Source organism: Phocoena phocoena, chromosome 10 (genome assembly GCF_963924675.1).
Source record: "Phocoena phocoena chromosome 10, mPhoPho1.1, whole genome shotgun sequence".
Classification (NCBI taxonomy): domain Eukaryota; kingdom Metazoa; phylum Chordata; class Mammalia; order Artiodactyla; family Phocoenidae; genus Phocoena; species Phocoena phocoena.
The window spans coordinates 82,444,103-82,470,231 of NC_089228.1; the positions used below are offsets into that span (position 1 = coordinate 82,444,103).

The window sequence follows — 26,129 nt, forward strand, 5'->3', positions numbered from 1 at the left end:
ACTAGATTGCATGGTGTCGACAGGGCTCTTCCAAGACAGGGTAGGACTCTCAGGCCCTCAATCTACTCATCTGCGACGTGGGGGTGACCGCGGACACAGAGGAGGAGAAAGGGCTCAGGGATCCTGGCAGATGATGGACATTTGCTCTCCCGAGAGCCAGCAAGGAGTCCCGCCAGGGTTATTACTTGTCCGCCTGCCGCAGAGGCCGTCCGCACTGCCCCCAGCCAGCGCGTGCCAGGCCTTCCCGCCCGTCCCGCCGCGTGGGTCCTGACCCTACAGCACCTCCCACTCCCCGAAGGCCGGCCCGCCACGCGCTCACCCGGTGAGCCCGCCGCTATCCCAGGGCGCCCCGCGGCTGCGGGCGATTAGGGCGGCGACAGCAGGCGCTGGAGCACCAGCTAACGGGACCCCGGAACTTGACTCGCGGTCACCGCGGCGCTGGGAGGCGGGTCCCCGCCCGGGCGCATGCGCGGTAACTGGCCTCGGCCCCACCTCCTTCCCCTCCAGGTCCAATGGCTGTCGACACGGAGAGGAGGGCGTTCTTCGCGGAGATGGGTAGCCTCTCGGGGAGGCGCCGGGGGCTGCATGGTTCACTTTCACAACTTTATTTAACAAGAAGAGTCCCGACGTGTGAATAAAAAAACTCCTGAGTTCCGAGGCCGCGCCCGCGTCCACGCGGCCCGCCCTCCCGGGTCCGGTCCCCCACTCTCAGGAGTTGTGCTTCTGCCGCTTCCAGAAGCGCTTGACGTCGCCGTGCCCGGCCGGGGTCACCACCATGAGCCGCTTGGCTGAGTTCTCGAACACCAGGACGCCCAGCTCCCGAGCGTGGGCCAGCAGCAGCTCAAAGTCCACTTGCGACAGGAACTGGTTATACAGGACGCCTGGGGTCCGCATCAGGAGCGACAGGGGAGAGAGAGGAGGTGAGAAACTGAGGCGCGGAGCCCCTGGGTGGCAGCCTCAGGGCAGTGGTCTGGGCTTGCCATCCACCACGTTTAAATACTAATCTTCTATGTTTGCCTCCTCCAGGGCTCACTCTAACACTAGTGTGATCCAGGCATATTCAGGAAAGCAATATAATACAATAAGAAAACCCATTAATGCTTACCAAAACCAGAGAAATTACTATGAATTATCCCTCCCAATTTCCCTCTTCTAGCTAAATCTAAATTGCACTGATTTGAGACAATTTAATTACTGCCACTGACTCACCCCAAAATAAAAAGTGCATGTGTTTACCAGCCCATGCAGTAAACAAAAAATAAAATGCATGAATAGCTTTTTCAGTTCATCAAGACTGAATTGTCCTTCCTCTGGCCAATGACCAAGAATCAACCGCCAAAAGCCACTCACCTTCGGTGAACCGGAGTCTGTCCCTTTCCAGCTCCCACAGCCGAATCTGGTCCGTGATGGTGGGGGGCAGCACAGGTGTCTGCAGGGGCAAGGGATGGCTGTAAGATTCAGGAATACTACTCCAGACAACCCTAGCCCTCCACTCATTCCCCAGATTTAGGTGCCCCTTTCTCTTTTCCATCACTTCATCGCCAGAGGCCAAGAGCTGTCAGCCTCCAGCAGCTGTCTGTACCTCCAGTCTCCTGTTTGTACCTGTTTAAGCATCACTGGGTGGGCCCTTGTCCTTAGGAAATGGATGATCTAGAAAAACAGACAAGAACTGGGATCAAGGGCTTAAGAAAGCAGGAAAGCTAGCTAAGCTGTCACCTAATGTCACTGAATAGCAACTGTTTAAAAACTCATGGGCACATGCCTGACAACAGTTCAACCCATCCCAGTTTAGCTGTTGTCCCCAGGTGCTGTCCCCACTGGTGATGTCTGCTACTCCTTCTTTGACACATCTGTCCTTTCCATAGTCTTGTTTTTCATTTTTTTATCTTTAAAATAACAACAACTATTAATTTTGAGCACTTACTGCATGGCAGGCTCTGAGCTAAATTATTTACCTTTATTTCACTGAATCTTTCCAACAGCCCTATGAGGTGAGAACGCTCATTATTTCCATTTTCCAGATGAGGAAACTGAGACTCAGAGAAGAGAAACAACTAGGCCATCTATGCATCTAGGAAGTGGTGGTGTCCTTCTTCCGTGTCTTTTCCCCTCGACGGTCTACCTATTCCCACACCTAGAGCCTTGATTTCTTGTGTGCCTGATGCTCAAACATAGACAACTCACCACCACCTACTGTAACAGACCCCATGCTAGCCTTCCATGAGGTGACCACCCTGTACCCCACAGGCCAGGTGCAGCCTTTCTTCCCACCTGCACCTTCCCCAAGAGGCAATACCTGTTGGGCTGTGATGCCACTAGCAATGGCCTGCTGCACACTCTCCCGGGTCACCTGTGCCACCACCATGTTGGGGAAGCGATAGAGCATCTCAGAGAAAAGGGCAATGAGGGCGATCTGCAGCTCCGACTCTGACCCGAGGATAGGAAGAGAGGATTAGGAGACTCCTCTACACCCAGAGCTCAAGCCTCAGAGAACTCTGTAAACCACCAAGTTTACATGACCAGAAACTGGCAGTCCCTCCTCCTTTCCCCTTCCCCACTCCCCTCCCCAGCCTGCTCTCCCAGGGGCCCTCTGTCCAGCCTCACCCGTGTAGGCGTACAGCCGGTAATTGGTTTCCACGACAATGAACCCAGGCTGATGTGCAGTGCCCCCAGCCCCAGAAACACCTGACGAGAGATTGATGGCCAGTCGCGTGGGGTAGTAACGCCGAGATTTCCTCTGGAAAGGAGAAGGGAAAGGCAATAGGCCCTCTCTCCGGCGTCACTGCCCTTCATCTTCCTCCTCAGACATTATAGATTCCTTCCAGTGCACAGAACCTCAACTCCCAATTTCTCTCCCGAGGGACCCAAGCATTCAGTCCTGGCAACTGCTTCCTGCCTCCCGAGACCCCGCTCCTTTTTAAGGCCAAGGCACCATACCACCCTGCCTCTTCCCTAGAAGCCATGTATCTGGGTGCTCATACCTTCCTCTGGAAAACAAGCCCAAACTCACGCAGATGTTGCAGGAAGTTCAACAGAGAATCACTCATACCTTCCACAGAGTAATCCTAGGGAAGAGAGATGGCCAGCTGGGGTCCAAAACACATCTCATCCTCCCTTTCCCAACCCCATACACTCACTCCCTCTTTCCCCATCTTTGTTCATTCTTATCTTTCACTGTATTGCCCCATAACCTCATTTCCCTTTCCCATCTCTCTACTCTTTTCCCATCTTGCCCACCCAAGCCCCCAGCTTACCTTGCCCAGAGTAGAGAAGCTGAGCTGGAAGAGAAAGGAGAGAATCTCCACTAGGTCCATGCCCCGACTCTAGGGAGGAATGGGCAGAGACAAAGGGAGAGGGATGGGAGGGAGGAAATGAGGAGAAAAAATCAGGGAACAGAGTCTACGGGCAGCAGTCTCTCAGTGGGTCCTGGGAAGAGCAGAGCATGCCGGCAGGCAGCCCCTGACCTGCTCACCTGTGCTGTCTGCAGATACTGTAACATAAAGTACCAGAGCTGGGCCGGGGTGTCCAGCAACAGGAACTGGAAGCCGGCAGAGGTAATGCAGGGCGGCTCTCCAGGTTCAGCACTAGAGACAGAGAGGGCCCATGGCAGAGGTGTGCAGAGAAAGGCCACCATCCCACCTGTGTGATCACATTTTGGGGGTTTATCTCTGGCCGTACTCTGCTCAGCTCCCCTTTTACAGTCAACCCTCTGCAATCCTGACCCGATGTGGACACTCAATTTAGCAGGCACCCAAGCAGATGGCAAAACAGAGCCGCTGCACCTCTGGCTTCCTCACCTCTTCATGAGCCCAGCCTGGCTAAGGAGCTGAGCCAAGTCCTGGCTGACGGCTGCGCTGGGGGATCCCACCATGAAGTGCAGGACCACCTGAGGAACAGAAGAGAACAGAGAGTCGGATGCCTCTAAAGGCAGTGGGAAGCAGGAGCACAAGCAGAGACACACACAGAGTCCCAAGTCCTCACCTCCCATCGCTCCTCGGCATACTTGTCAAGTGAGGGGACATCCCGGGCGTGCTTGTCTGGTCCCAGCTGACTTGTGTCATCAGACCAGGCCTTGCCCCTATGCCAGGACAGTCGAGAGTAAGGAACCCTGCCTGTGTTCCCCACCAGCCCTTCTGCCCTTTTTCCACCTTCGTCCCCAGGGGCCATGAGTGGGAGACATTTCCTACACCATGTAGCTATGTCTGGTCCAACTTATTCCTAAAGGAGCTTCCAAAGTGGAGCCCACAAGCTTCCAGAGAGGCCCCCTCAGGAGCTTCCCCTCCAGCAGTTTAATGAGCAGTTTAATCACTATTTCCCCTGCCTAGCTTAGGAAAAGGTGTGACATACCCACCCAGAAGGGCAATGCGGAGGTTTTGGCGGAATATGGGGTTGAGGATGAGGCCCTGGAGACCACCAGGGAGCAGCTGGGTGTGCCAGATACGGAGGCCGCTCAGCAGCCCCGTGCTTTCCTCCTGAGCTCTGGAACAGAAGCAGAGAGGTGAGGGGGGGTGTCTGGAGAACAGAAAGAAGGAGGCCCATAAAGGCTTCCATTTCTGCCTGTTCTGAACTGGTGATCTTTGGAACACTGTTTCACAGAGTAAGATCAGTGTCTTCTTAAGGCAAATTTCTTTACTGTAACACCTACCAGAGCCTTCTTACAGACCTCAGAACTCTCCAAGAGGCAAAATACAGTAAACGGAATTTCCCAAAACTTGCCCAAGAACAGCAGTTTGGGAAACTTGGCTATTGAGAAATTTGTATCTGACTGAGAATGCCGGAGACACTCACTTGCTGAATTCCTTCTTCACCCACAGGGCTACAGCAGCTTGCGGCAAAGGCTGCTCCAGAAAGAGCATCCGCATCACCCAGTTCTTAGCCAAAGACGGGAGCTCCCTGTAAGGCAGGAGAGGGAAACTGTTAATATCAGAGCTGCCTGAGAACGGCATCCCTGCTCTCAATGGCCTCAAACACCTCACCTCACCCCCCACACTTTCACCAGTCTTGCTGCCCCCACTACCTCCATCTGGTTTGGCACACTTCAATCTCCAAGCCCACCAGGGCTAAGCTTCTACCCACGAGAACTTATTCCAGTCTGCAGACCTTATTACATTTCCCCACCATGGTCCCTGCCATGAAGGGTGTCCTCACCTGAAGACAGCCAGACAGGTGGCAGGGTGCCCATACAATCGGTCCAATACCCCAGGGCTCAGGCTCCCTAGGAATTCCTGCAGGTTCCTGCATTGTAGGTGTACTCGACTCAGTCCACCCTTGGAAGGGGTGCTCTCCATCACCTGAGAGGTGCAAGTGTTAGCGTTCCCCCACAGTCCATGCCAGTATTGCCCCTCACCTTTCTCATTCCGGCTCCAGAGCCACTGGCCCCCACAAAAACGCATCTTTTCTATGGTTTCCTTTTTCATGTCACTCATCTCCTCTTGTTTCTCCCAAACCTGACCAACCTCTCCTCTTTCCTGCCTCCTCGCCCCACTGCTGGCCTCAACTCCAGTCTTCTCTAAATTTCTAGATGGCAGAATTGTTAACTGTCCCATATTTGCAAACTTTGTATTTCAATGACTGGTCTCATCTTTACCTAAGCAGTGACAAAGAGACTTGTTGGAGCCCAACCCTCTCTCCCTTCTACCTCTCCTGGTCTGAGCAGCCTATAAGCTCCAAATCTGTCCGTTCTTCCCATCTATTTCTTGGCCCCATTTCTCGTGCTGGGCACGGCAATAACTACCTTACCCCTCCATGTCTCCCAAATCCAATTCCACCTCTTTCCTCTTCCCGCCCCCAAGACTACTTCACCCCATTCAGCCTGACCCACACCGCTTGATCTTCTAACTTGTCCCCTACTTTCCTCCCAGTCCTCGCCTCTCATTCAACTCTCTCCCTCTTATACCTCCGCCACCGCTTCTCTCCCAGCCCCTTTACCACTCAGTGTCGATCCTCCCTCGTGCACTCCAAGTCTCGTCGCTTAAACGGAGCCAATGTCTCTCATTGGCTCCGGGGAATAGGGAAAAGGATGGCGGAAAATGAGAGGAAAAAATGGGAGAGGGACGAAGGATTTCACCGACAGGAGCCCAGAGTGGAGGATGCAGAAAAGAAGGGAAGGAGTGGAGAAGCAGGGAGGACAAGAATCGGCGCTGCGCTCGCCCGCCGCAGGGCATACTGGGAATTGGAGTCTTGTCTTTCCCCACCCGGGAGCAAGCTGAAGCGCGTCTGACTACAACTCCCAAAAGGCACCGCGGGGAATCCTAGAGGGGAGAGACTGGCTTTTACTTGAGAGAGTCCGGGGCACCAGAGGTTGGGCCGCTTTGTTCCGCGTAGCTCTCCGCCCTCTCGGCCAACGGCAAATCTAACCGACCTGAGCTGGAGTGGGGACGCTGGGAGTAGAAATGCCCTGAGAGCTTCCTGGCGGAGGCGCAGAAAAGACGTGGTGGTGAGGCGCTTGGGTTTGGAGACGCACGAAACTGGGTTCTTTGAGCTCAGTTGCTCCCCGTGAAATCGGAATAATGCACTTTGCAGAGCATTTTCTCGAATTAGGAGTTAATTCGATCCAGTGCGCCTTCCTCGGCACGTAAGTACTCAATAAATCTTAATTGTCACGTCCTCCATGCTTCCACCCACCTCCCCACCTCCCGTTTAATTAGAAGATCCTAATAAATGCAGATTTAAAAAGAAACCAATTGTTTGGTCTGATTTGATTTATGAAACTACTGCGGGGTAAGGGAAGGGAACGTCTTCGGCCAAAGCCAGAGCTACACGTTTCCCCACATTCCTATAAGGCAAGTTTTGTTATTCCCACTTTGCAGACTAGAAGACGGAAGCTCAATGAGATTAAGAAATTTGCCAACGGCCAGACATCTAGAAAGTGCCCGAACTGGGAGTTGAAGTTCATTTGCCAGTGACCAGGAATCAAAATGGTAAGAACTAAGACTTTGTTATACTTTGTAGCCCACCCATGCTTGTTTTGTTGTTCCGTCTCTTTAGCAATGTTTAAAATCCTCAAAGAATGAATGACACAAAACTGACAAAGCTTCCTTATGGCAAACGTTGGGTAAGGTTAAAAGACAAATTGCAATCTGGGAAGAAATATTTGATAAAATAGACAAAATACAAAGAGCTCTTATAAAGCAATAAGAAAAAGAAACAGCACAGTAGAAATATTAAGAAATAACAGGGGCTTCCCTGGTGGCGCAGTGGTTGAGAGTCCGCCTGCCGATGCAGGGGACACAGGTTCATGCCCCGGTCCGGGAAGATCCCACATGCCGCGGAGCGGCTGGGCCCGTGAGCCGTGGCCACTGAGCCTGCGCGTCCGGAGCCTGTGATCCACAACGGGAGAGGCCACAACAGTGAGGCCCGCGTACCCCAAAAAAAAAAAAAAAAAAAAAAAAAAAAAAAAGAAATAACAGGCAATAAACAGAAGAAATACAAGTGCCTTGTAACCAAATGAAGAAACTCTCAACTTCATTCTTAATTAAGGAAAAGTAAATTAAAGAAATAATAAAAAGTCCAATTAGAAAAAAAAAAAGGATTGACAACCTCATTGTTGGCTTGAGTATACATGAGCACTTAACCATACTCATATTTTTTTTTCATACTCATTTTTGTGGAGGGTTGACATAGGCACACCTTTCTAAGGGTAATTTGGCGGTATGTACCAGTGATTTTAATGTAATTACCCTTTGACCTAGCAACTCCCCCATTAGGAAAGTAGCATACTGAAATTCTGCCACATGGGTACAAAGATATACATACAAAGATGTTTATTGAAGTGTGTTTGTTGTTGTAGCATGAAAACAATGGAAACAGTCCAAATGTCCATCATTGGGAGCTGGTTAGATAAAATGTGGGTAGAATGCAATGTAGAATACTGGGCAACGCTTGCAGAGGAGGTCACTGTCTGCACACTGGCCTGAGCTATGTACCACCTATCGTGACGGGGACAAGAGCAGATTACAAAATGGCATGCCTAATCCAGTGCCATCTCTGTAAAAGAGGCTTTTATGTGTGTGTTAAACTCAAATAGGCCATATGCTTCATTTTGACTAGAGCAAGCAAGGGGGAGCTGGGCAGACTGGTTGCAGTTCCCTACAGTGTAGGGAAAACTAGGGCTACACTGTCCAGAACAGGAGCTGCTAGTCACCTGTGGCTATTTAAATTTAAATTAACTGAAATAAAGTTTTCAGTTTAGTTCCTTGGTCACATTAGCCCCATTTCAAATACTCAAGAGCTACATGTGGCTAGTGGCTACCTATTGGACAGTGCAGATATAGACCATTTCCATGATCACAGAGTTCTCTTGGAGAGCCCTGCCCTAAGGGATGCAAGGTGTCTGATGTCAGGCTGAGCGCAGGCTGAGTTCCTGGAACTGGTCTTCAGAAAGAAAATCAGCCTGGGCTCCTAGGAGCTGAGATTGTGGAAAGAGCTCCCTGACATAGGGCTATCCACCCTGTGCTTGAAAACGTCCTGTGTTGGGTAATGGAGAGCTTATGCCCTCCTCCCCTCGGGTAGCATCCTGGAGAGAAAGAACAGAGCCAGGAGCTGACGGGCCTGTTTTCCACCAACTTCTCCATTTCCCGGCTGTGCTGCCTTGGGCATGTTGCTAACCTAACAAGAGAGGTTTTCTTCTCTGTGAAATGGCAATAAGTTTAACTACTTCCTGTGTTGTATTAAATAAGATACAATATGTAATAAGTATGGTACCTGGCACAGAGAGGGTGCTCAGTAAACAGCATCATTTTATAAAAAACCAGTCAGGGTTTCCCTGGTGGCGCAATGGTTGAGAGTCTGCCTGCCGATGCAGGGGACGCAGGTTCGTGCCCCGGTCCGGGAAGGTCCCACATGCCGTGGAGCGGCTGGGCCCGTGGGCCATGGCCGCTGAGCCTGCGCGTGCGGAGCCTGTGCTCCGCGGCGGGAGAGGCCACAACAGTGAGAGGCCCGCGTACCGCAAAAAAAAAAAAAAAACAGCCAAACAAAAAACATGTAAATTCGTACCTGTAGTATGTCCTACAAATAAGAGAGTCGTGCTCAGAGAGCATCAAGGGCATTTGACCTGGTCGGGCAAGTCAGGGAAGATTGCTGAAGGACCAGCAGGAGTTAACAAGGCAAAAACAGCAGGGAATTATGTCCCAGGTGGAGGAACAGCAAGCTATAAATGCCATGTGGCAGCAAGGACTGAAAGAAGGCCAGTGGTGCACAAAGCGGGAGGAGGGGCAAACTTGACCAAGAACATTTTGTTCATTTTAAGGTCAATGGGAAGCCATTAAAGGGTTTAGAATAAAGGAGTGGGGTCAGATTTGTGTGTTTAAAGATCACACTGGCTGTAGGGCTGTAAACAAACCAGAGAGGAACAGAAACAGATCCTGGGAGACTACTGCAGTGGTCCAAGCAAGATGGAGGTGGCGTGTGCTCCGATGGGGATGGAGACAGAAATGATGAATTTAAGGGAAATAAGGAATCAAAGGCAACAGAGCTTCTTGATAGACTGGACTTCGGAGGTGAGCGTAAGGGAGAAGGGGTGTCAACGATGATGCCCAGGTTTCTGGCTTGCGCAGCTGAGCTGCCATTCACTGAGTCAGAGAACCATGGAGGAGCAGCAGGTTTGAACATGCTGAGACTGAAATTCAGATGAACCCTAGGTGGTTGTGCAGGTCTAGAGCTTAAGAGTTCTAAGCTCAGAAATTTGGGAGTTCTCGGCTCACTGCCATGGCTTCTTTTGTTCACCATTCTGGGTTCTGGCCTCTAAACTATTGTCAGTGCTTGTCTTAAATTGTGGGTCACAGTGGTCTGACCTGTGTAGGTTCCAGCAGGACTCAGACCTGTGACCTGGAACCCCAAGGGCCTATCAATACAACCGAAGATTAAAGTATCTTTATTGTCATCCTCATTACCCAGTTGGCTCATTTTGTAAATGTCATCAACTGAGACCCCAGGGTCTTTATTTCACATGAACTGCCATCAGTATGGGTCTGCCTTTTCCCATACTTGCAACTGATTTTTTTTTTTTTTTCATTACAACCAAATTTGAACTCTGTTAAATGTTTTCTTGGCAGCTGTGGCTCATCCTTCCAAGCCTCTGAGATAATTTAGGGTCTTGGCTTGGCTCTCAAACGATTCAAACCTATTTGTTATTTGAACACTTGATCAGTCTAATACAGGGATTCTCCTCCTGGGACTTCCAGACCCTGGGGTACAGACAGTGGGAGAGGGTTTCCTAGAATTTGGGCAAGAAGAGAATTACATCTCTATTTTTATTAACTTCTAACTGAAATTTAGCGTTTCCTCCAAGTAAGAGTATGAGCAAAACCCCCAGTATATTAGCAGTACCTGTGACTTGTCACTGACAGACACCACAGCTATTCTCATATCCCACTATAGCTGTAGAAATCTCTGAATATCATTTATGCTCATTACTTTCTGAAAATATCAATAATTATTACACCTGCTACTAGGTCTTATTATTAAATATATTTAAAAGAAGCACATGTTACTATATCATTTTTTTAACATTTTGGTAAATGCTTTGATTTCCTGTTATACATGTGTAATCATAATTGTATATTATATATATATATGAAATATTTTTAAACGGGTTTTAAAACATAATTCTTAGGAGGAATCAGTAGACCTCGCCACACTGCCAAAGGGGTCCATGGGTCAGACAAGGTTAGGACCGCTGGCCTAATCCACCTCCTTCCAGGTCTCCTGCAGAGCTCCATATTCATGTGGGACCTTAGGTCCCACAGGCGAGGGCCTGGCTTATGCAGAAACGGAACGCTATGCTGGGAAAAACACATGTTGGGAAATGGAATGGGAAGAAGAGGGAAAAAGAGGGGAAGGAAGAAAGGAAATGGGTTTGGGGGGGCAGGAGGCAGATTTCACCAAAACCCCAAGAAACCCACTCGTAGCTGTGGAAAACTCAACCTTTATTATTACCTGCCTAGTGCAGGGGATTAAAATAGCATTGAGCTAGATCCATATATTAGTGTAAAAATCTGTGTCTCTCCCCCCCCAAAAATGTACAAACCCCAAGTGATTATAGAAAAACCAATGTGGCAGCTACCATAGAGATGTCCAACCCCAGGGCCATGGGCCATTGCTCTCTTTCCCCCCTAACCCCAATACTTATTCCACAGAAACATACAGGCTTAGAGAAGTTCTACCTACAACAGGGCAGATGGGAAGTGGGGAGGCTGGGGGGGGGTAGGGATCACCCCCAAGTCCAGTGTTTCATAGGATGGAGGAGGGAGGCCAAAGCTGAGGGCAATCCCAGGAGGAGGCACAAGGGAACCCCTTTCTCCCTTTCTTGTCCTCCTCACTCCCCAGATTCTCAGCCAGTGGGGTCCAGTGTGTGACGGAGAGAGAGAGAGGCTGGAGGCAACAGCCTTCTCTCCAGGTACCAGTGTTATCCAGGGGGGCCCAGGTGCTCCAATGGGCCAGGTCCAGTGTCTGCCCTATATTTTCTCCCACCTCCCCCAAGAGATGGCTAGAGGAGGTCAGAGAGGATCCCATCCACAGGGCCAGCTGGGTGGGTGGCAGGGGCTTCTAAGAGGAGCAGGAAGGGGGCATGAGAGCATATCTGGGGAAGGGAGGGCGTCAGCTCCCTGGCAGGCCCAGCCCACCTTCAGCCACACTGCCTCTCTCAGAGGTGAAGGGCGGTCAGGAGGGGGAATGGAGTGGGGTGCGCTTAGCTCCTCTTGTTTAGTGCCGCTGGCCTCCCCTGAATCCTCCCTGAGGGAGGGGTGGCTGGGTGTTGTGATTCACACTGTGTTGAGCGCATCTTCTGCCAGGAACCGATGCAGCTGGGAAAAGGGTGGCCGCTGCTCAGGCTCCCGGCTCCAGCACCGAAGCATCAGCTCATACAGGCCCAGTGGGCAGGCTGGGGGCCGGGACAGGTACACCTGCATTGTGGCAGCGTGGATGAAAGGCAGGCAAATGTTCTTTAGTCCCCAAGATGACAGGCTCTGGCCCTCCTGGACCCCCAGACCCATCTTCCCTCCCCTCTGCTCTGACCTGCCGGCCCTGGTCCCGGAAGAACTCCCCCGCGTTCTCGATGACTTGCTCATCGGTGAGCTGCCCAAACGGCTGGGCCCTGCAGAGCATCAGCACCTCCCACAGGGTCACCCCAAAGGCCCACACGTCACTGGCAGTCGTGAACTTCCCCTGGTGCGTGCATAAGGCAACAGAGGCAGAGAAAGGCATCAGTCAACAGAGACCCTCCTCCTCTCCCCACTGGGACCCCACATCCACTCAGCATCATCCTCACACCCACCTGACTCCCTCCCAACCCCCGGCGGTCCACCCTCCTTAGCTGGCCCTCTTTCCCACTAAGCCTGCTCCTCTCCTCTGGCTCTGCCTTCTTTCTTGTGCTCTAGTCCTCTCCCCACCTCTTCCCGATTCTACCCATCCTTCCCCCCATTTTCTGGTCCTGACTCTCCCAACTCATCGCCTTCTATCTCTAGCCTCCTTATCTCTCTCTCTCTCTGCCACCCTGACTCCATCTCTCACACTCGCCCTTGGCTCCTGGACCCTTTCCAATCACACCATAACTCTCTGCTTTCTCCAGTCCCTTGAGCCAGAAGGAACCTTATAGAGCATTGGTCCAAAGCCTCATTTCAGAGATGCGGAGAACTGCAGTCCAGGGAAGGCAAGTGACTGAACAAGATCCCAGAGCTTAAGTGGCAGGCAGTGCTCCCCTAACCGCCCCTCCCTTCCCGCCTCTCTCAGGGCCTCTCACCATGAGGATGCACTCCCAGGCCATCCACCGGATGGGCAGCACCGCCCGGCCCTGCACACGGTAATAGTCCCCGGCGTAGAGGTTCCGGCTCATGCCAAAGTCGGCGATTTTGATGGTGAAATTCTCCCCAACCAGGCAGTTCCTTGTGGCCAAGTCCCGATGCACAAAGTTGAGTGTGGCCAGATAGCGCATGCCCGAGGCAATCTGGGCCGCCACGTGCAGCAGCATCGGGTAGCTGAGTGTAGAAGCCGACAACAGCAGGTCATAGGGGCAGCCCTAGACTCGTCCCCACCTCACAGATTCCTGGGAGATGAAGGAGAGCCCTCTTCCCAGGACTGGGTTACCCCTCCTCCTGGTGCGCAGATGGAAAGCCCTGGTGGAGGCCAGTGGGTAGATGCCCACTCAACCTTTCTTTAGCTCATCCGACCCCAGGACACTACCGCTTTTGTTATGCTCCACAATCTGGACTCAGGGACAGTGAGGGCGAGAGAGCACAGGGAAGTTCCTGACAGGGTCCAAGTCCCTTCACCACCCTCATTGTCGTAATCTCCAGCCTTTCTTCCCCTCAAGTTCTAGATGAACATGGCCACATGTGTCTCATGCCAGGCCCCCTCCCGGAACCTCTACCTGCCTGCCCACCCCACGTTCCCCCTTTCCCTCTAAGCTGGAGTGAGGGGAACGGAGGAGACCCCCTTGTGTACCTGATGGTGGGCCCCTGGGCCGCCTCCCCATCTCTGTCCTCCTCCACCGCCTTGTCCTCTAGCTGGTGGGCACTGAGGAACTGGTTGAGGTCGCCATTCTCCATGTAATCAGTTATCATGCAGAGGGGGTCGTCCTGCACACACACGCCCAGGAGCCGGATGATGTTTGGGTCCTTTAGCCTCGACATGATCTTCACCTCCTTCAGGAAATCATTCCTGGAGAAGCAGGGAGAAGGTGGTGGGATGCCGAGGGGCTGACCTGCAGCTTCCCTCCAGCTCCCACAAACCAGTGCCCCACTCCCCAGCCTCTACTCACTAGTTCCCAGACACTCCCCCACTGTTGGTCTCCACCATGTTTCTCTCTAGATTGCTCCCCTCTCTTCATGGCCTCCCCCCCCCTTCTTCCAGATGCCATCCCTGGTCCTCACCTGGCATTCTTGGTGGCATCTGGCCGTAGGATCTTGACAGCTACAAGTAAAGGGTGTTCCTTGCGCACACTAAGGGGGAAATCAAGACTGACCAGATCTTGAGGGTTCTCTACCTCACACAGGTGCACCTGGAGAAAGAAGGTGATTTGGTAGGGGGTCACAAGGTTCACCAAGGAGACACGGTCAATTGGGACAACACAGATGATGGTTTCCCAGCCAAGGGGGATATCTGGGCATGGCATGAAGAGAGGCAGAGAGAGGCAGACACTGCTGATGGCTGGGCAGGAATCCTTCTTACCTCCCCAAACTGGCCCTCGCCAAGCTTCTCCTTGAAGCGGAGCCTCGACCGAGGGAAATCCACTCTGGGGGGCCCATCCCCAGCTGCCCCTGGGGGCAGCGCAGGCACAGCATAGGTGTTGCCTCCAGTGACACCCTGCAGGGTGACAATGTCAGCCTCGGCATAATGGGGGACGCTGTTCTGGGGAGGTGGGGGCAGAAGCGGGGCACCCGGCTTCTCCGGCTCCATGTAGTCCCCACTGCAGGCTACAGGATGAGGGAAAAGAAGACAGGACGAGGCATCAGGAACAGCCCCCGAGAGCCACGGTTCTCCACACCCCCGTCTCCCAGAGGCGCCCCGTCTCCCAGGTGGGTGAGAGACTGGGTCTACCCTCCTCTCCTTGGTATTCCACCCGCCAGCCTCAAAACAGAGAAGGCGCTGGCATGGGATGAGAGCTAGCTGCTACAGAGCTTTCAAGGCAGTGGAAATGGTTGAGCAAAGAATGTCATAAGGTCTTGTACTCTAGGGATCCCAGCACAGTCCAAGACCATGAAAGAAGTCTTGGCTGCCAAGTGGAATTCCTCTACCCACCATTGGAAGAAGGATGGTCCCAGCCATCCGGTCACCCTCCAATTTCCAAACCCATGACCCACTCACCGCCAGCCACTGCCATTCACGTAGCCGTTCTACCGGTTGCTTTCATCCTTTCATCCTCCCTGCCATGGTTACCCAAGCCCTCCCTGACCCAACATACCAAGCTCAAAGACAAGCAGAGACAGGGGCACACAGAGGGAGAGGAAAACAGTTCCTCACAGCCCACGCAACATGGAGTCTACAGACAGAGGAGAGGAAGCAGAGCTGTCCCCCCTTGGCCCTGGGGAAGGGGTGACGAGAAGAAGGTAACACAGAAGGGAAGAGCAGACAGGAAGGGCGGGGGCGTGAGCAGAGAGAGGACATGTCGGGGGAGAGGGCAAGCACTGGGGGAGAGGCCCTCCTTGCAGCTCTAGAGAGAGGGGAGAGTGAAGGAAGGGTTGTAAGAGAGCCTGGAGCCACCATAGCAACCTCCTCTCTGGCTCTGGAGAGCTCAAGAGATGGGGTGGAACAGGAGGAAGGGAACAGAGCTGAGAACCAGGGAGCTTTCTACTCCTCAGCTCAAGGGGGAGGCCTTAAAAAGGAGCAAGCAGCAGCAGAGGAGAGCTAAGGGCACAAGAGCTTCCTCCTTGGGAGCTCAGGAGAGCAGAAGAGGCCACAGTGGGGAGAGGAGGGAGTGCAAGGTGTGAGGACTTTTCCCTGCCCCAGTAGAGGTACGGGGAGCCTGGCAGAGACTAGGGGCAGAGGGGCTTACCCTGGGTGTTGGTGGGTTTGGCCCAGGCGGGTGTGGGGGGGCCCGGGCCTCGAGGGGGGCGGGCGTAAGTGGCCAGAAGGAGACGGTAGGCTGGATTGGAGAGCAGCAACGCTGTCGGGAGAAGGAGGGGGGGAAACACGGGGAAGGGATGAGACTCAAGGCTAGACAGACAGGGAGACACAGAATAGGGCAAGACTAGGGCTGACGAGAACGAATGTACTAAGAGACAGAAATGGAATAAAACAAGCATCTGGAGAGTGCTGGATAACTGGATGATAGGTGATAGATGGACGAACAGATGATGGATGGATGATGACTGGATGGATGGACAGTGAATGCATGGATAGATGATGGATGGATGCACGGTTGATGGATGGATGATGGATGGATGAGTGGACGTATGAATATATATGGATGGATGAACAAACAGATGGATGAATGATGAGTGGATATATAAATCTAGGTAGATGGATGGAATGAACATAGTGTGTCTAGGAGAGAGGGGAGGAGCCAGAAAGACACAATGAGAGGGCACAACAGAGATGAGAGAGGGAAGTGTGTGGGGCACAGAAACAAGATGAGAGCACTGGGGACTGTGAGTAATGCATGGAAAATTCCTGAGGGAGATTATATGGTAAGGACATGGAGTAATATAGAAGGCTGTGAACAGGGACACAGAAATAAGAAAATGAGTTGAAACTGGGGAAGACAGTAAAAGAAAGGAATGGTAAAGGAGAGGAAAAAGGATACACTGAGAAGACAGGCAGAGGACGGAGGTGGGACTGGAACAAGGAAGGTCTTACCAGAGCCGTTGGGGACACCCGGAGCAGAGTGGGGCGGATTCCCACGAGGCCGGGGCTCCTGGTAAGGGGGTGGTTCTCGAGGGCCTGGGCGGTTGTTGATGAGGATGGTGTCCCCAGGGACAGAGAGGTGAACCGTCAGCTCCTCTTCTAACACCCGACGCTCGGCCTTGTCATGGGGAACGGGAATGTTAAGGGCAGCTACTGCTCGGCGCGCACTTCCCAGCTCTTGGTTAAACCCTACACCCGTGTTCCCTCCTTCAGTCCTCACGAAGTCCTGTAGTCATATGTACTGCTAACTCATCTTTCAGGTAAAGAAAGACTCAAGGGCATTTAAGTGGGTTCCCCGATGTCCCACAATGGGATTCCAACCCAAATCCTACCAGTCCATAACTATTAACTGTAATGTGTATCCCCACCACTGGACTCTGGCCTGGAAGACGTGGGCTTAGGGTGTGCCGCACTTCTTCCAGTCGCTCCCCTAGCTCCACTCGCCACCTTCTCCCGCTGGGCTCCTGCCCCAAGAGGTCGATCAGTGTGGACTGCGTCAATGGGCTGGGTCTGGCTTGGCCAGATAGGAGCCCCAGCAGGAGTTTGGAGGGCAGACAGGAAGTGAGGTCAGGGTGTTTATTCTCCCAGCCCCTCCCCAAGGGATGGACCCAGGTGAGCTGCATCCTGGAACCAAAGTCCATTGCCCCTCTCAGGCGCCCTCTCCACACACTCCTCCTAGATTCCTCCCGCCTTCCAGTAACTGCCTCCTCCTCTCACCCCACAGACCCAGGGATGGTAGTGACCAGGCCTGGGGAACGGCACTGCTTCTCGTGATGTACATACACCCTGCCCACATCTTTCTACGTGGTCTCCTTACTAAGCCTCCCTCAAATTATTCTCATCCGACTGTGCTCTATGGTCCCTGCTGGATCCTAACTAACGCAGGAGTCCCGACACACGCTGGCCTCACTCTCCACGCCCACATCCTGCCCATCCCTCCCCAGGCTGCCCCACCCCCAGTAGCCCAAGGGTCCGCACGCCACTCTGCCCACCTTGCTGAGGAGCTTGCGCCAGTGCAGGCGCCACAGCATGAGGGCGATGATGAGCAGCAGCAGGAGGATGATGGCCACCAGGCAGCCAATGAGGATGGCGGTCGGGCTCCCCTCGGCCTTGGCCACAGGCTGCTGGCCCCTGGGCTCCAGCTCTGGTGGAGGCAGAAGGGTCAGGACCACGGGTGGCTTCCCACCCAGGCTGAGGGGGCCCAGGGAGGACTGGTGACACAGGACCCACACGCCCTGGCGGGGGCCCCAGGGCAGCTCACCCAAGCTGCTGAAGTTGGTGGGAGGTGGGCCGGGTGGCCACCAGGGGGCTGGTGCGAAGGTGCCCCCCAAAGCCAGGGAGGAGTCATTCACAACATCTGGGGAGAAGGAAGAAAAAAGGGGAGGTCAGATAGGGAGGAGGCGACGAAAGGGAGGCACACATGCATGAGACCGAGGGAATTCTATTATTGGGTGGGGAGTAAAAGCAGGGCTGATACTCAGTGTATGTACCAACCAACCAGGATAGGCGGTGGGACAGGATCCTGGAGGGTCCTGGACGGTTGTGGCGGTGCTGGATGTTAATCTTTTAGTTGCTGGATTGTGGGGAGAAGCGGGACTCCTGAGGAGAGCCCGGGGTGCGGGGGGATCCTGGCTGTCAGGAGGCTTAGAGAAGAGGCTACTTCTCAACCAGCACAGAATATCTCAATATCTTAACAACCACAGTCATACTGCTCAACATCAGTCGTGAGTGAGGGGCTCATAAACGAAAGACTGAGACAGGCAGGGGGAAAGGGGGAGGGAAGTGTTCAAATTATTTAGGGCAGCCTTACTTGTAAAGTCTCACTGGTGCCGGGAGTGGTTATTCGAGGGCACTATGGGTTAGTAATCCCAGAGGCTGGGAACTGGGCAGAGACCAGGGGCTTACCAGAGATGAAGGAGATTTCGCTGAAGAGTAACCACGGCCCAGCAAAGAGGAAGCGACACTGCAGAAAGCGGCCCACTCGGCCGCCCAGGGGCACTGACACAGTCCGGGCTCTGGGGTCCCCCAGGCTGCCGCCCAGGGCATGGCGCACGGGCTCCCCCTCCCAGGCCATGGCAGGGCCCCTCTTGAAGCGACACTCCACCCCGCCAGGCAGGCGGGCTCCCAGCGTGTGCATGTTGTTACAGTGGACCTGGGGGAAGGAAGGAAGGACACAAGGTCAAGTCCAGGAGAGCCCGAGCGAGCACCCCAGGGCACTCACCCTGGTCTCAGAGCCCTCCCTGGGAGTTGGCCGCACTTAACCTGCATGGCATGGAAGGTCCTCAGCCGGTCAAACTCAAACTCCATCTCCACGTAGCCGCTGGGGAAGCTGTGATTGCTCCATCCCACGTAGTCATAGCCTGGCCAGACCCGCAGCTCCTGGCTCTTCCTAAAGTCATCCAGCCCCACCACGCCATCTGCCAGCTGGCCCAGACCTCCGTACTGCAGCCTAGAGAGGAGGGGAGCCGAGGAAGAAGAGGGTGGAAGAGAAGAAAGTGTCACCTATCTGGGTGCTCTACAACCCCCATCCTCCAGTGGCCTGGCCAGCGTAGCCCAGCAACTGCCCACCCCTGCCCCAACCTCACACAGCTCTCTCTTACCCCCACCCAGGACTCTCTAGGGCACCTTGAAGTCACATGCTATACAAAGGCACCGCCTCTAAGGGACACCGCTCAACCTACAATGTATTTATTGTGACAGTTTGCAACAGATTTAAGTGTCTTAGCAGAGGCAGGCCTTTCTCTAATTCGCACAAAGGGTCACATTAGCTAGTGGTCACCGTGCTATCCCTCAATCCTGGACCTGTCCCTTGAGCCCCACCTAAGCCATCGCTCTCTGCAGTTCTTCCCTCTCGCTGCCCAGACAACCCCCTCCCCCACCCACTCCATCCACTCTCCCACCCCAGGCTCCATGTCCTGCGGGGCCCGCTTCTTTCACCCGCCAACGGTGTGTGTGGTATGTCCATCGTAGGTGGAGTCGTTGAGGTGCACAGCCTCAGATAAGTACATCGTCTGCCCCACAGGGGCCATGTAAGACAGGAGTCCATCTGGGGCAGGGGGAGGAGGGGCGTTAGGGGCACGGAGCCTCCATCCCCGACCCCTGCATCAGGCCTGGGCAGGTTTCAGGTCCCTCTCTCGTAACCCCTCCACAGGCCACTGGCATGGAGGAGGCAATGCTGGCCAGTCCCCTCCTCACTCAGAGTGACAGATTCCCAACAGGACAGAGGATCCTGGATGCCCCTCTCCCCCATTCCCACTCCCCAGTCCCCAGGACAGGAATGAATCCTCAGGGGTCTGAATGACTCACCCTTCCAGAGGCAGCCATAGAGCTCCACCCGTAGACAGACGCTCATGACTCGGTCCGCCCGGGGATAGAAGCGAACCAGTCGGGCCACCATGGGGGGCCCAAGGTCCTTCAGCACCACTCCCCCAGGATCCTCATTACCTAAGATCACCTGTGGGCCAGGATGCAGGGGTGGATGGGGGAGGAAGGCTCCAGATCAGATGTAATTTCCCAGCCACCAGCTGCTCCCTGGCCCAGCCCACAGTGGCCACAGAGACCCACGAAGGGTGGCACCGAGCACCCAAGGCGTGGAGTACAGCCAGGCATTTGTAAGACACGGGGCTGCAGCAGAGCCCTCTGACACCTCTCTGGGCCTGATGGTCTGTCCTGACCTCTAAGTCTCTCGTCCTGTTGTGCCCAGGTTCTATCCAGTCCCTCACGGCTCTGCACCCCTGCTCTGGCTTCCCCTCTTCCTTCACCCATTCCCTCTGTTCACTCAGCAGATGCTGGCTGAGCACCCACTCTGCACCAGCCGGGCACATTCCTGGGGGTGAGCATCAGTCCCTCTCTTGTAGGACAGTCCAGTAGGAGAAACAGCTGTGACAAACAAGAGGCAGCTGGGGGTGGGGAGTCAGAAAAGGCTCTATGAGGAGGTGATACCTTCGGGGAGAACTGAATGGAGGGAGGAGAGCCTGTGGACAGCTCGGGGAGGAGCTTTCCAGGCACAGAGAACAGCAAGTGCAGGTGTCCTGAGGCTGTGGGGTGAGCCCTAGCATGTACCAGGAACAGCGAGAAAACCAGCAGGGCCCGGGTGGAGCGAGAATGGGGAGAGGGGTAAGGGATGTGGACAGGAGCCGGCACAGGCTAAGCTTCTGCACCCACAAAGGACCTCAGCTTTTGTTCTGGCAGCAGGAAAGCCAGCAGAGGACTGTGAGCCAGGTGTGAGTCATCTGCTTTGCATTTTCTCAGGTACCCTAGATGTAGCCTCCAGGTGGAGATTTGACTTCAGGAGAGAAAGAAGCAAGGAGAACAGTTTGGAGACTACTGCATTCATCTAGCTGGGGATGGTGGGGTCCTGGCCTAGGGGTAGAGGTGGAGGTGGTAAGAAGTGGGCAGATTCAGGAAATATCATGGAGGTGGAACAGACTGGCCTTGCTGATGCTTTGGCAGTAGAGGTGGAAGAAAAAGAGGAATCAGGGATATCATCTTAGCTTATGGTGGTACCACTTCCTGAGCTGGAGAATGCTGGGGGAGGAGCAGGTCTGGGATGGGAATGGGGCGCAAGTTCAGCTTGAGAAGTTTATGGTAAGTTTGAGTTGACCATAATACATCTAAGTGGAAAGTGGTCAGGTTTGCAACACTAGTTGGAGCTCAGGGGAGATGTCTGGGCTAGAGAGGGCGCACACTGCAGAGTCACCAGTGGATAGGTGGTACAGCGGGGGGACAGAGGAGAGCCAGCCTTCCCTGGGCACTGTCGCTGCCAGCCTCACCTCCTGGCCCCAGCGGTCCCTCCAGTCCATCCAGCGGTGGCCGTCCCGGGAGTAGCGCAGCCGGTAGCTGGGGGAGAACTCCTTGCCCAGGCCCCCTGCGTGCCGCCCCTGGGTGCCCACCAGCGCCACCAGGTGCAGCCGCCGCAGGTCCACCTGCAGGTACTCCTCCTCCTTGGGAAACACTGGCCCCGCAGGGCACCATGCCCCATCTCCATCGCTGCTTTCCAGCCTGGGAGGGCGCAGGAAGTCACAGGGAACATCTGGCCCTAGGTCTGCCTCTGTCTCCAGTATTTAACACCCCCGCCCAGTACTATGGGGGGCTTCATTGGCATCGACCCTCTCAGAAGCCTCTTGGCTTGGGCAGAGTGTCGGAAGGGCAAGTAGAATCCCCAGGGGTTCCCTCCGGGACAGCCCAGGTGTGCCAGCTACCTGCTGTGGCGAGCAGCAGTGGAGTCTGACCAGGAGCTGGAAGCAGAGATGTCACCATCCGGGATGGTCCGGTCCTGCATGCCCAGGGCATAGCGGCACTTGGCTGGGTGAACACAGGCATACGGAGGGTCAAAGCTCCCAACTCGGTCTCCCAAGCCCCATCCCTCAGAGACCCAAGAGCCAGTCTCCTCACCAGGGTCAAAATGTCCCTTCATGTCAGCATCTCCTGTTGCCACCAAGAGCATCAGCAGCAGCAGTAGAAATGAGAGGGCCCCTGGCCCCATTGCTCTTGATCCCTTGGGCCTACGGGGGTGGGGGCAACATCTCTGCAGGGGACATAATGAGGGGGGAGGTTAGTTAAAGGGCAGTCAAGGAGACTGGCTCACAGCCAATAATGAAGAGACAGGATGGGCTGCTTTGGGGATAATAGCAGTGAAATGACAACAACAGTCACCGTTTAACAGCATCAGCTATATTTTTAGAATGCTTCCCATGTGCCAGACACCTAGCTAAATTCTGGTCCCCTCCCCACCTAGGAGACCAGAATTCTAAGCGAAGCAGGGGACCCCAGCAACCTTCCAATCTCAGTGTCCTCTGTAGCCCTGCTGGCCCCCGACCCAGCAGCCTCAGCCACATCTGGGAGCTTGGGAGAAATGCAGAATCTCAGGTCCCAACCTAGACCTGCTGAATCAGAGTCTGCATTTTAACACCATCACCAGGTGACCTGTGCCTATTAAAGCTTGAGAATCCCTGGGCCCCTGGCAGCTTGCCCCCGGAAAACCATTCCAACTACAACTCCCTATGAACCCAGGTATCTACCCTCCCCAGCCTCAACCCCAGCCCCAGCCCCAGCCCCAGGAAAATCGATCCTGACCTGTCTTCTTCCCAGCAGAGGTCTGCTCTGAGTTCTCCAGGCCCTGGAATCCTTTGGGATCCCTAGTGCCACCCCTCAAACCCTGATCCTCTCTGCCATCAGGTCCAAAGTATTCCATCCCCTCTCCCTGCTCTGCCTTCCCTTCCTAAGACCTCGACATCCTATCCCCCCAGTTCCCAGTTTCTGAAGGGGACTGCTTCAGAAGGAAGAGCCCAGGGCTGAGGAAAAGGCTGAGTTGCCTGGGAGATGAGGGCGGATCTAAAGACGGGGAAGCCAGGTCACCCCAGGAGGTAGGAGGAGTGGGGGGATACTCCCCCATCCCTTTGTCCTCCTCCAGCTGCTCCCACAATGCTCTAGGGCAGGAATGTAAGAGGCAGCTGAGACCCCACAGCTCCAAAGCAGCAGCTGAGGGGGCTGACTGAATTATGGGGGGACCCAGGTATCAAAGGAGAGCTGGAACCGGAAGCATCACGCCTGGTCCCTTGGGGGTCTGGGAGCTGGCACAGGGGAGCAAGCTGCCGGAGCCCCAGGCAGCCGGCCTGGAATTCCTGGGTGCTGCTCTCCACCCCCACCTCTCTCGGGAACAGCAGGGCCCTTGTTCCCCTGGGTAACCTTCATGCCTATCCCAGATGAGTCATCAGAGCCAGACGGAGCAAGCAAGAGGAGCCCGGGGCAGACATACAAAGACAGGCAGAAGATAGAAGGCAGGGGGAGACAGGGCGAGAAACACAAAGCAGGAGGTAAACAGAGCGGGCTTCGAAGCGCAGGGCACAGAGCCAAGCAGAGAAACACACAGAGAGACGTCTGGGGCAATCTGTTCGCTGACACCCTGTCACCCCATTTCTCTCCACTGGGTCACAAACACCAAGGACAGGCCCAGAAGACCTACCCCAACCCCACTACAATCAATCAGTCAATCAGGCCCCCCGTGTGCCGCCCCAGGGTGCAGCAGGAGGCTGGAAGCCAGGGGCTGGAACACTCTGCCACAAGCCCTTCGCCCTCTTCTCCCAACCCCCAACCCTCACCCCAGACAACACTCACACAGCTCTGTACACATGCGCGCACACACACAACTGTCTTACAGACTTTCAGAGACAGACACATGTGACATCCTCATAAATCCATTACACACATAGACTCCCCAGCCAAGGCAAACATGGACGGACACTCAAGCACACATCACCTCCATCCACACCTCGGCATTCTTTCAAGTTCAATCCCATCACTTAGTTAATAGTCACCTTCAGACACCTGTGAACATGAACTGACAAACATGCTCCTACAGAGGACAGTGTGAGACACACACTCAGGTCCTCAGGCACAGGGTCCCAAGAGAACTGGGGCCCACCCCTAATACTCACGGTGACCAAGCCAGAGGGAAGTCAAGAGAGTGGGGAACAGAAGGAAACTTGGGTGGCTGGAGTGACCAAAAAAAAGTCATTTCTCTATTTTCCCATATGCTCAGCTTTCATCTCCACTGTACCACTCAATTCTGGACACACTATGTGCCCTCAGCAACAGCGAGTCTGAGCACCAGACTCTGGCTGGGGGTAGAGGTGCTGGAAAGGAATGTCCAGCCAGCAGGGGACCTGTAGGGTGAAGGCTGGAGAGGAGGGAGCGGGGAAGGGTCACTGGGGATAGTGCTCCCTGGGCAATGACAGTAACTCCTGGCAGAACCAACTGACCATCCAACCGTGGATGAACGACTGTCACTGGCAGGTTATGGTGTCAGGCCCTCTCTCTGCTGGGCTGAGGCCAGGCTGCCCAACTGGGAGCTGGCTGGATGGAGGCTTAACAGTTCGTAGATGCCCGCAGAGACTGGCCAAGTAGGAGGACAGGCCCACTTCTCCAGGAGGCCGGGAGATGATTCAGTAGGACCACATATGAGCACCTGTCTTCCTGGGGTTCAGTTCCTCCATACTGGGTAAAGGGGGTCCTTCCTCAAGGCTGGAACACACTTTCTCGGAGCTCGGGGGGTTCCCCCCCCCATTTTCAGACAGTAAACCAGAGCACTGTGGAGGCGGGCAGGGACAGACTTAGCGGCGCTGGACAACGAAGTCCAGTCCGGGAACATCTTGCCTCCCGGCCAGGCCCTCATCCTTCGGCCACCGCGCGCCCCCGGAGCCCCAGGCCGCCGCCCCCGACCCTCCGTCCCGCAGGGGTCCTCCCGCCGCTCTTCCTACCTCTCATCGCTCTTCACGGCAGACCCCGGCGTCCGACCCCGAAGCGGGGCCTCCTTGGTGGCGGCGGGGCGCGGGGAGGGGGAGGCGGAGGGAGCCAAGAGCCGGGAGCGGGAGGCGCCGGCGGGGCTCGGGTGTCGGGAGGCGGCTCCCGAGAGCAGCTGTCGGGGGCCTGTTCCGGGGAGAGGAGCCAGGGCTGGGGCGGCTCGGACCCAGGCGCCGCCTCCCCCTCCCTGCTCCCCCCTCCGCCCGCTCGCCGGGCGCTCGGGCCGCTGCCCTCCCTTCCCCCTCCCGGGCTGAACCGGCCCCGCCGCTCCCACGCCCGGCGCCGCTCTCCCGGCCCCGCGCTCCTCTCCGCCCCGCCACGCCCACCCCGCATTCTCCCGCGCGCCCCGGCCTCCCCCAGGTAACCGTGCCTCAGTCCCCGCCGCGGGCTCGACGCTGCGTGCCCATCCCCCTCCACCCGCCCACGGCCCCCCCCCCCAGGATCCCCACAAAGAAGAACGGCCCAAGCAGGGGGCCAGCGGCTAACCGCTCAGGGCCTCCCCCACTCCCAGGCCCCACGAGGGGATGGCCCGCCTCCCTACTCCCCCTTTTCTGGGCTCAGTTCCTGGAGAGGGAGGTGAAGGGGAGCAGCCCCAGGGCACAGGGAAGGAGCAAGTTCCCACAGGCCCGGCGCCCGGTCCGGCAGCAGGAGTTTGAATGGGGGAAGGGAGCAGGGCTCACCTGTCCAACCCGGCCTCCTAGACCTACTCTCTTCACACCGCCAACCTTGCTTCTCTCTGGCACCCTCTGAGCCTCTGGTCCTCTACACCCCAACCCAGCCGTAGGAACAGACCCCTCTCTCTACGTCCACCTCCAGTTCCTCCCCATAATTCCACAAGGCCCTCCCCAGTCCTCTCAAGGACCCTGGGGTCCAGACTCCGAGGTCCTGGTTCCCCTGGGCTCCCTGCTCAAAGTCCGGGAGTTCTCTTCAGGGCAGCCAGCTCTGCCCTGGTGGGGTCGGAGGTTCTGACCGCTGGCAAGGATAGGCCCGGACAAGGTGAGTGGTGGGGATGAGGAGGAGGATAGGGGGGCAAAGAGAAAATCACGCACAGACAAAAAATAACAGTACGCGAGATCCAGAGAAGTTGGGTGCAGAGAGACGAGGTACAAACCCAATGTGAGAGAAAGAGAGCGGGAGAGCTGCTGGGTGAGGTGGGCAGGACAGAAGGGCTGTGGTGGGAACTGTGCCACCCCGCTCAGCGCTACCTGGGGCCCCACCACCTCTCTCCACACCCCACACCTACCAATCACCTGCAGGGTAAGGTCTCACGCCACTGCAGATCTCTGCCCCATTGCACCTCACAGTAGATAGATATAAACTCACCCTACGTGCAGTCCCAGACAACAGTCCCAAGAAAGAAACACGAAGTCCCAGACAAGTACACAAAAGCACTGCCAGGAAGAGGCTGGCCCTTGGGAGAGGCCAAGGCACATATGGGCACGTACTCCAACTCACGGGTCAACACACAAACCCTAGGGCGCCCCAACTGC

The 26,129-nt window shown here is 55.2% G+C and overlaps 2 protein-coding genes across 6 annotated transcripts; both read right to left on the bottom strand.

Moving 5' to 3' along the window:
* Positions 1-586: 586 nt before the first annotated feature.
* Positions 587-6,097, bottom strand: GTF2H4 (general transcription factor IIH subunit 4). Its single transcript, XM_065885502.1, has 14 exons — positions 5,929-6,097; positions 5,149-5,291; positions 4,789-4,893; positions 4,348-4,479; positions 3,982-4,078; positions 3,798-3,886; positions 3,473-3,584; positions 3,255-3,323; positions 2,982-3,065; positions 2,605-2,737; positions 2,297-2,427; positions 1,603-1,650; positions 1,351-1,429; positions 587-881 (listed from the first exon to the last, which is right to left on the bottom strand). Exons 2-14 carry the CDS (start codon positions 5,286-5,288, stop codon positions 709-711), a joined length of 1,392 nt encoding a protein of 463 aa, XP_065741574.1. The 5' UTR covers positions 5,289-5,291; positions 5,929-6,097; the 3' UTR covers positions 587-708.
* Positions 6,098-10,908: 4,811 nt separating this feature from the next.
* Positions 10,909-24,650, bottom strand: DDR1 (discoidin domain receptor tyrosine kinase 1). Of its 5 annotated transcripts, XM_065886249.1 has the most exons (18): positions 24,597-24,650; positions 21,733-21,865; positions 21,540-21,642; positions 21,111-21,339; positions 19,645-19,792; positions 19,276-19,384; positions 18,601-18,787; positions 18,244-18,490; positions 17,600-17,695; positions 17,331-17,482; positions 16,291-16,456; positions 15,488-15,598; positions 14,164-14,408; positions 13,866-13,993; positions 13,438-13,653; positions 12,737-12,971; positions 12,013-12,162; positions 10,909-11,900 (listed from the first exon to the last, which is right to left on the bottom strand). In XM_065886249.1, the coding sequence occupies exons 2-18, from the start codon at positions 21,821-21,823 to the stop codon at positions 11,760-11,762; spliced, it is 2,754 nt and encodes a 917-aa protein (XP_065742321.1). In that variant the 5' UTR covers positions 21,824-21,865; positions 24,597-24,650; the 3' UTR covers positions 10,909-11,759. The 5 variants fall into 5 exon arrangements, with proteins under 5 accessions (XP_065742321.1, XP_065742320.1, XP_065742323.1 ...); XM_065886248.1 differs by lacking the exon at positions 24,597-24,650 and having other exon boundaries at positions 13,438-13,671; positions 21,733-21,823; XM_065886251.1 differs by lacking the exons at positions 15,488-15,598; positions 24,597-24,650 and having other exon boundaries at positions 21,733-21,823.
* Between the last annotated feature and the right edge of the window lie 1,479 nt (positions 24,651-26,129).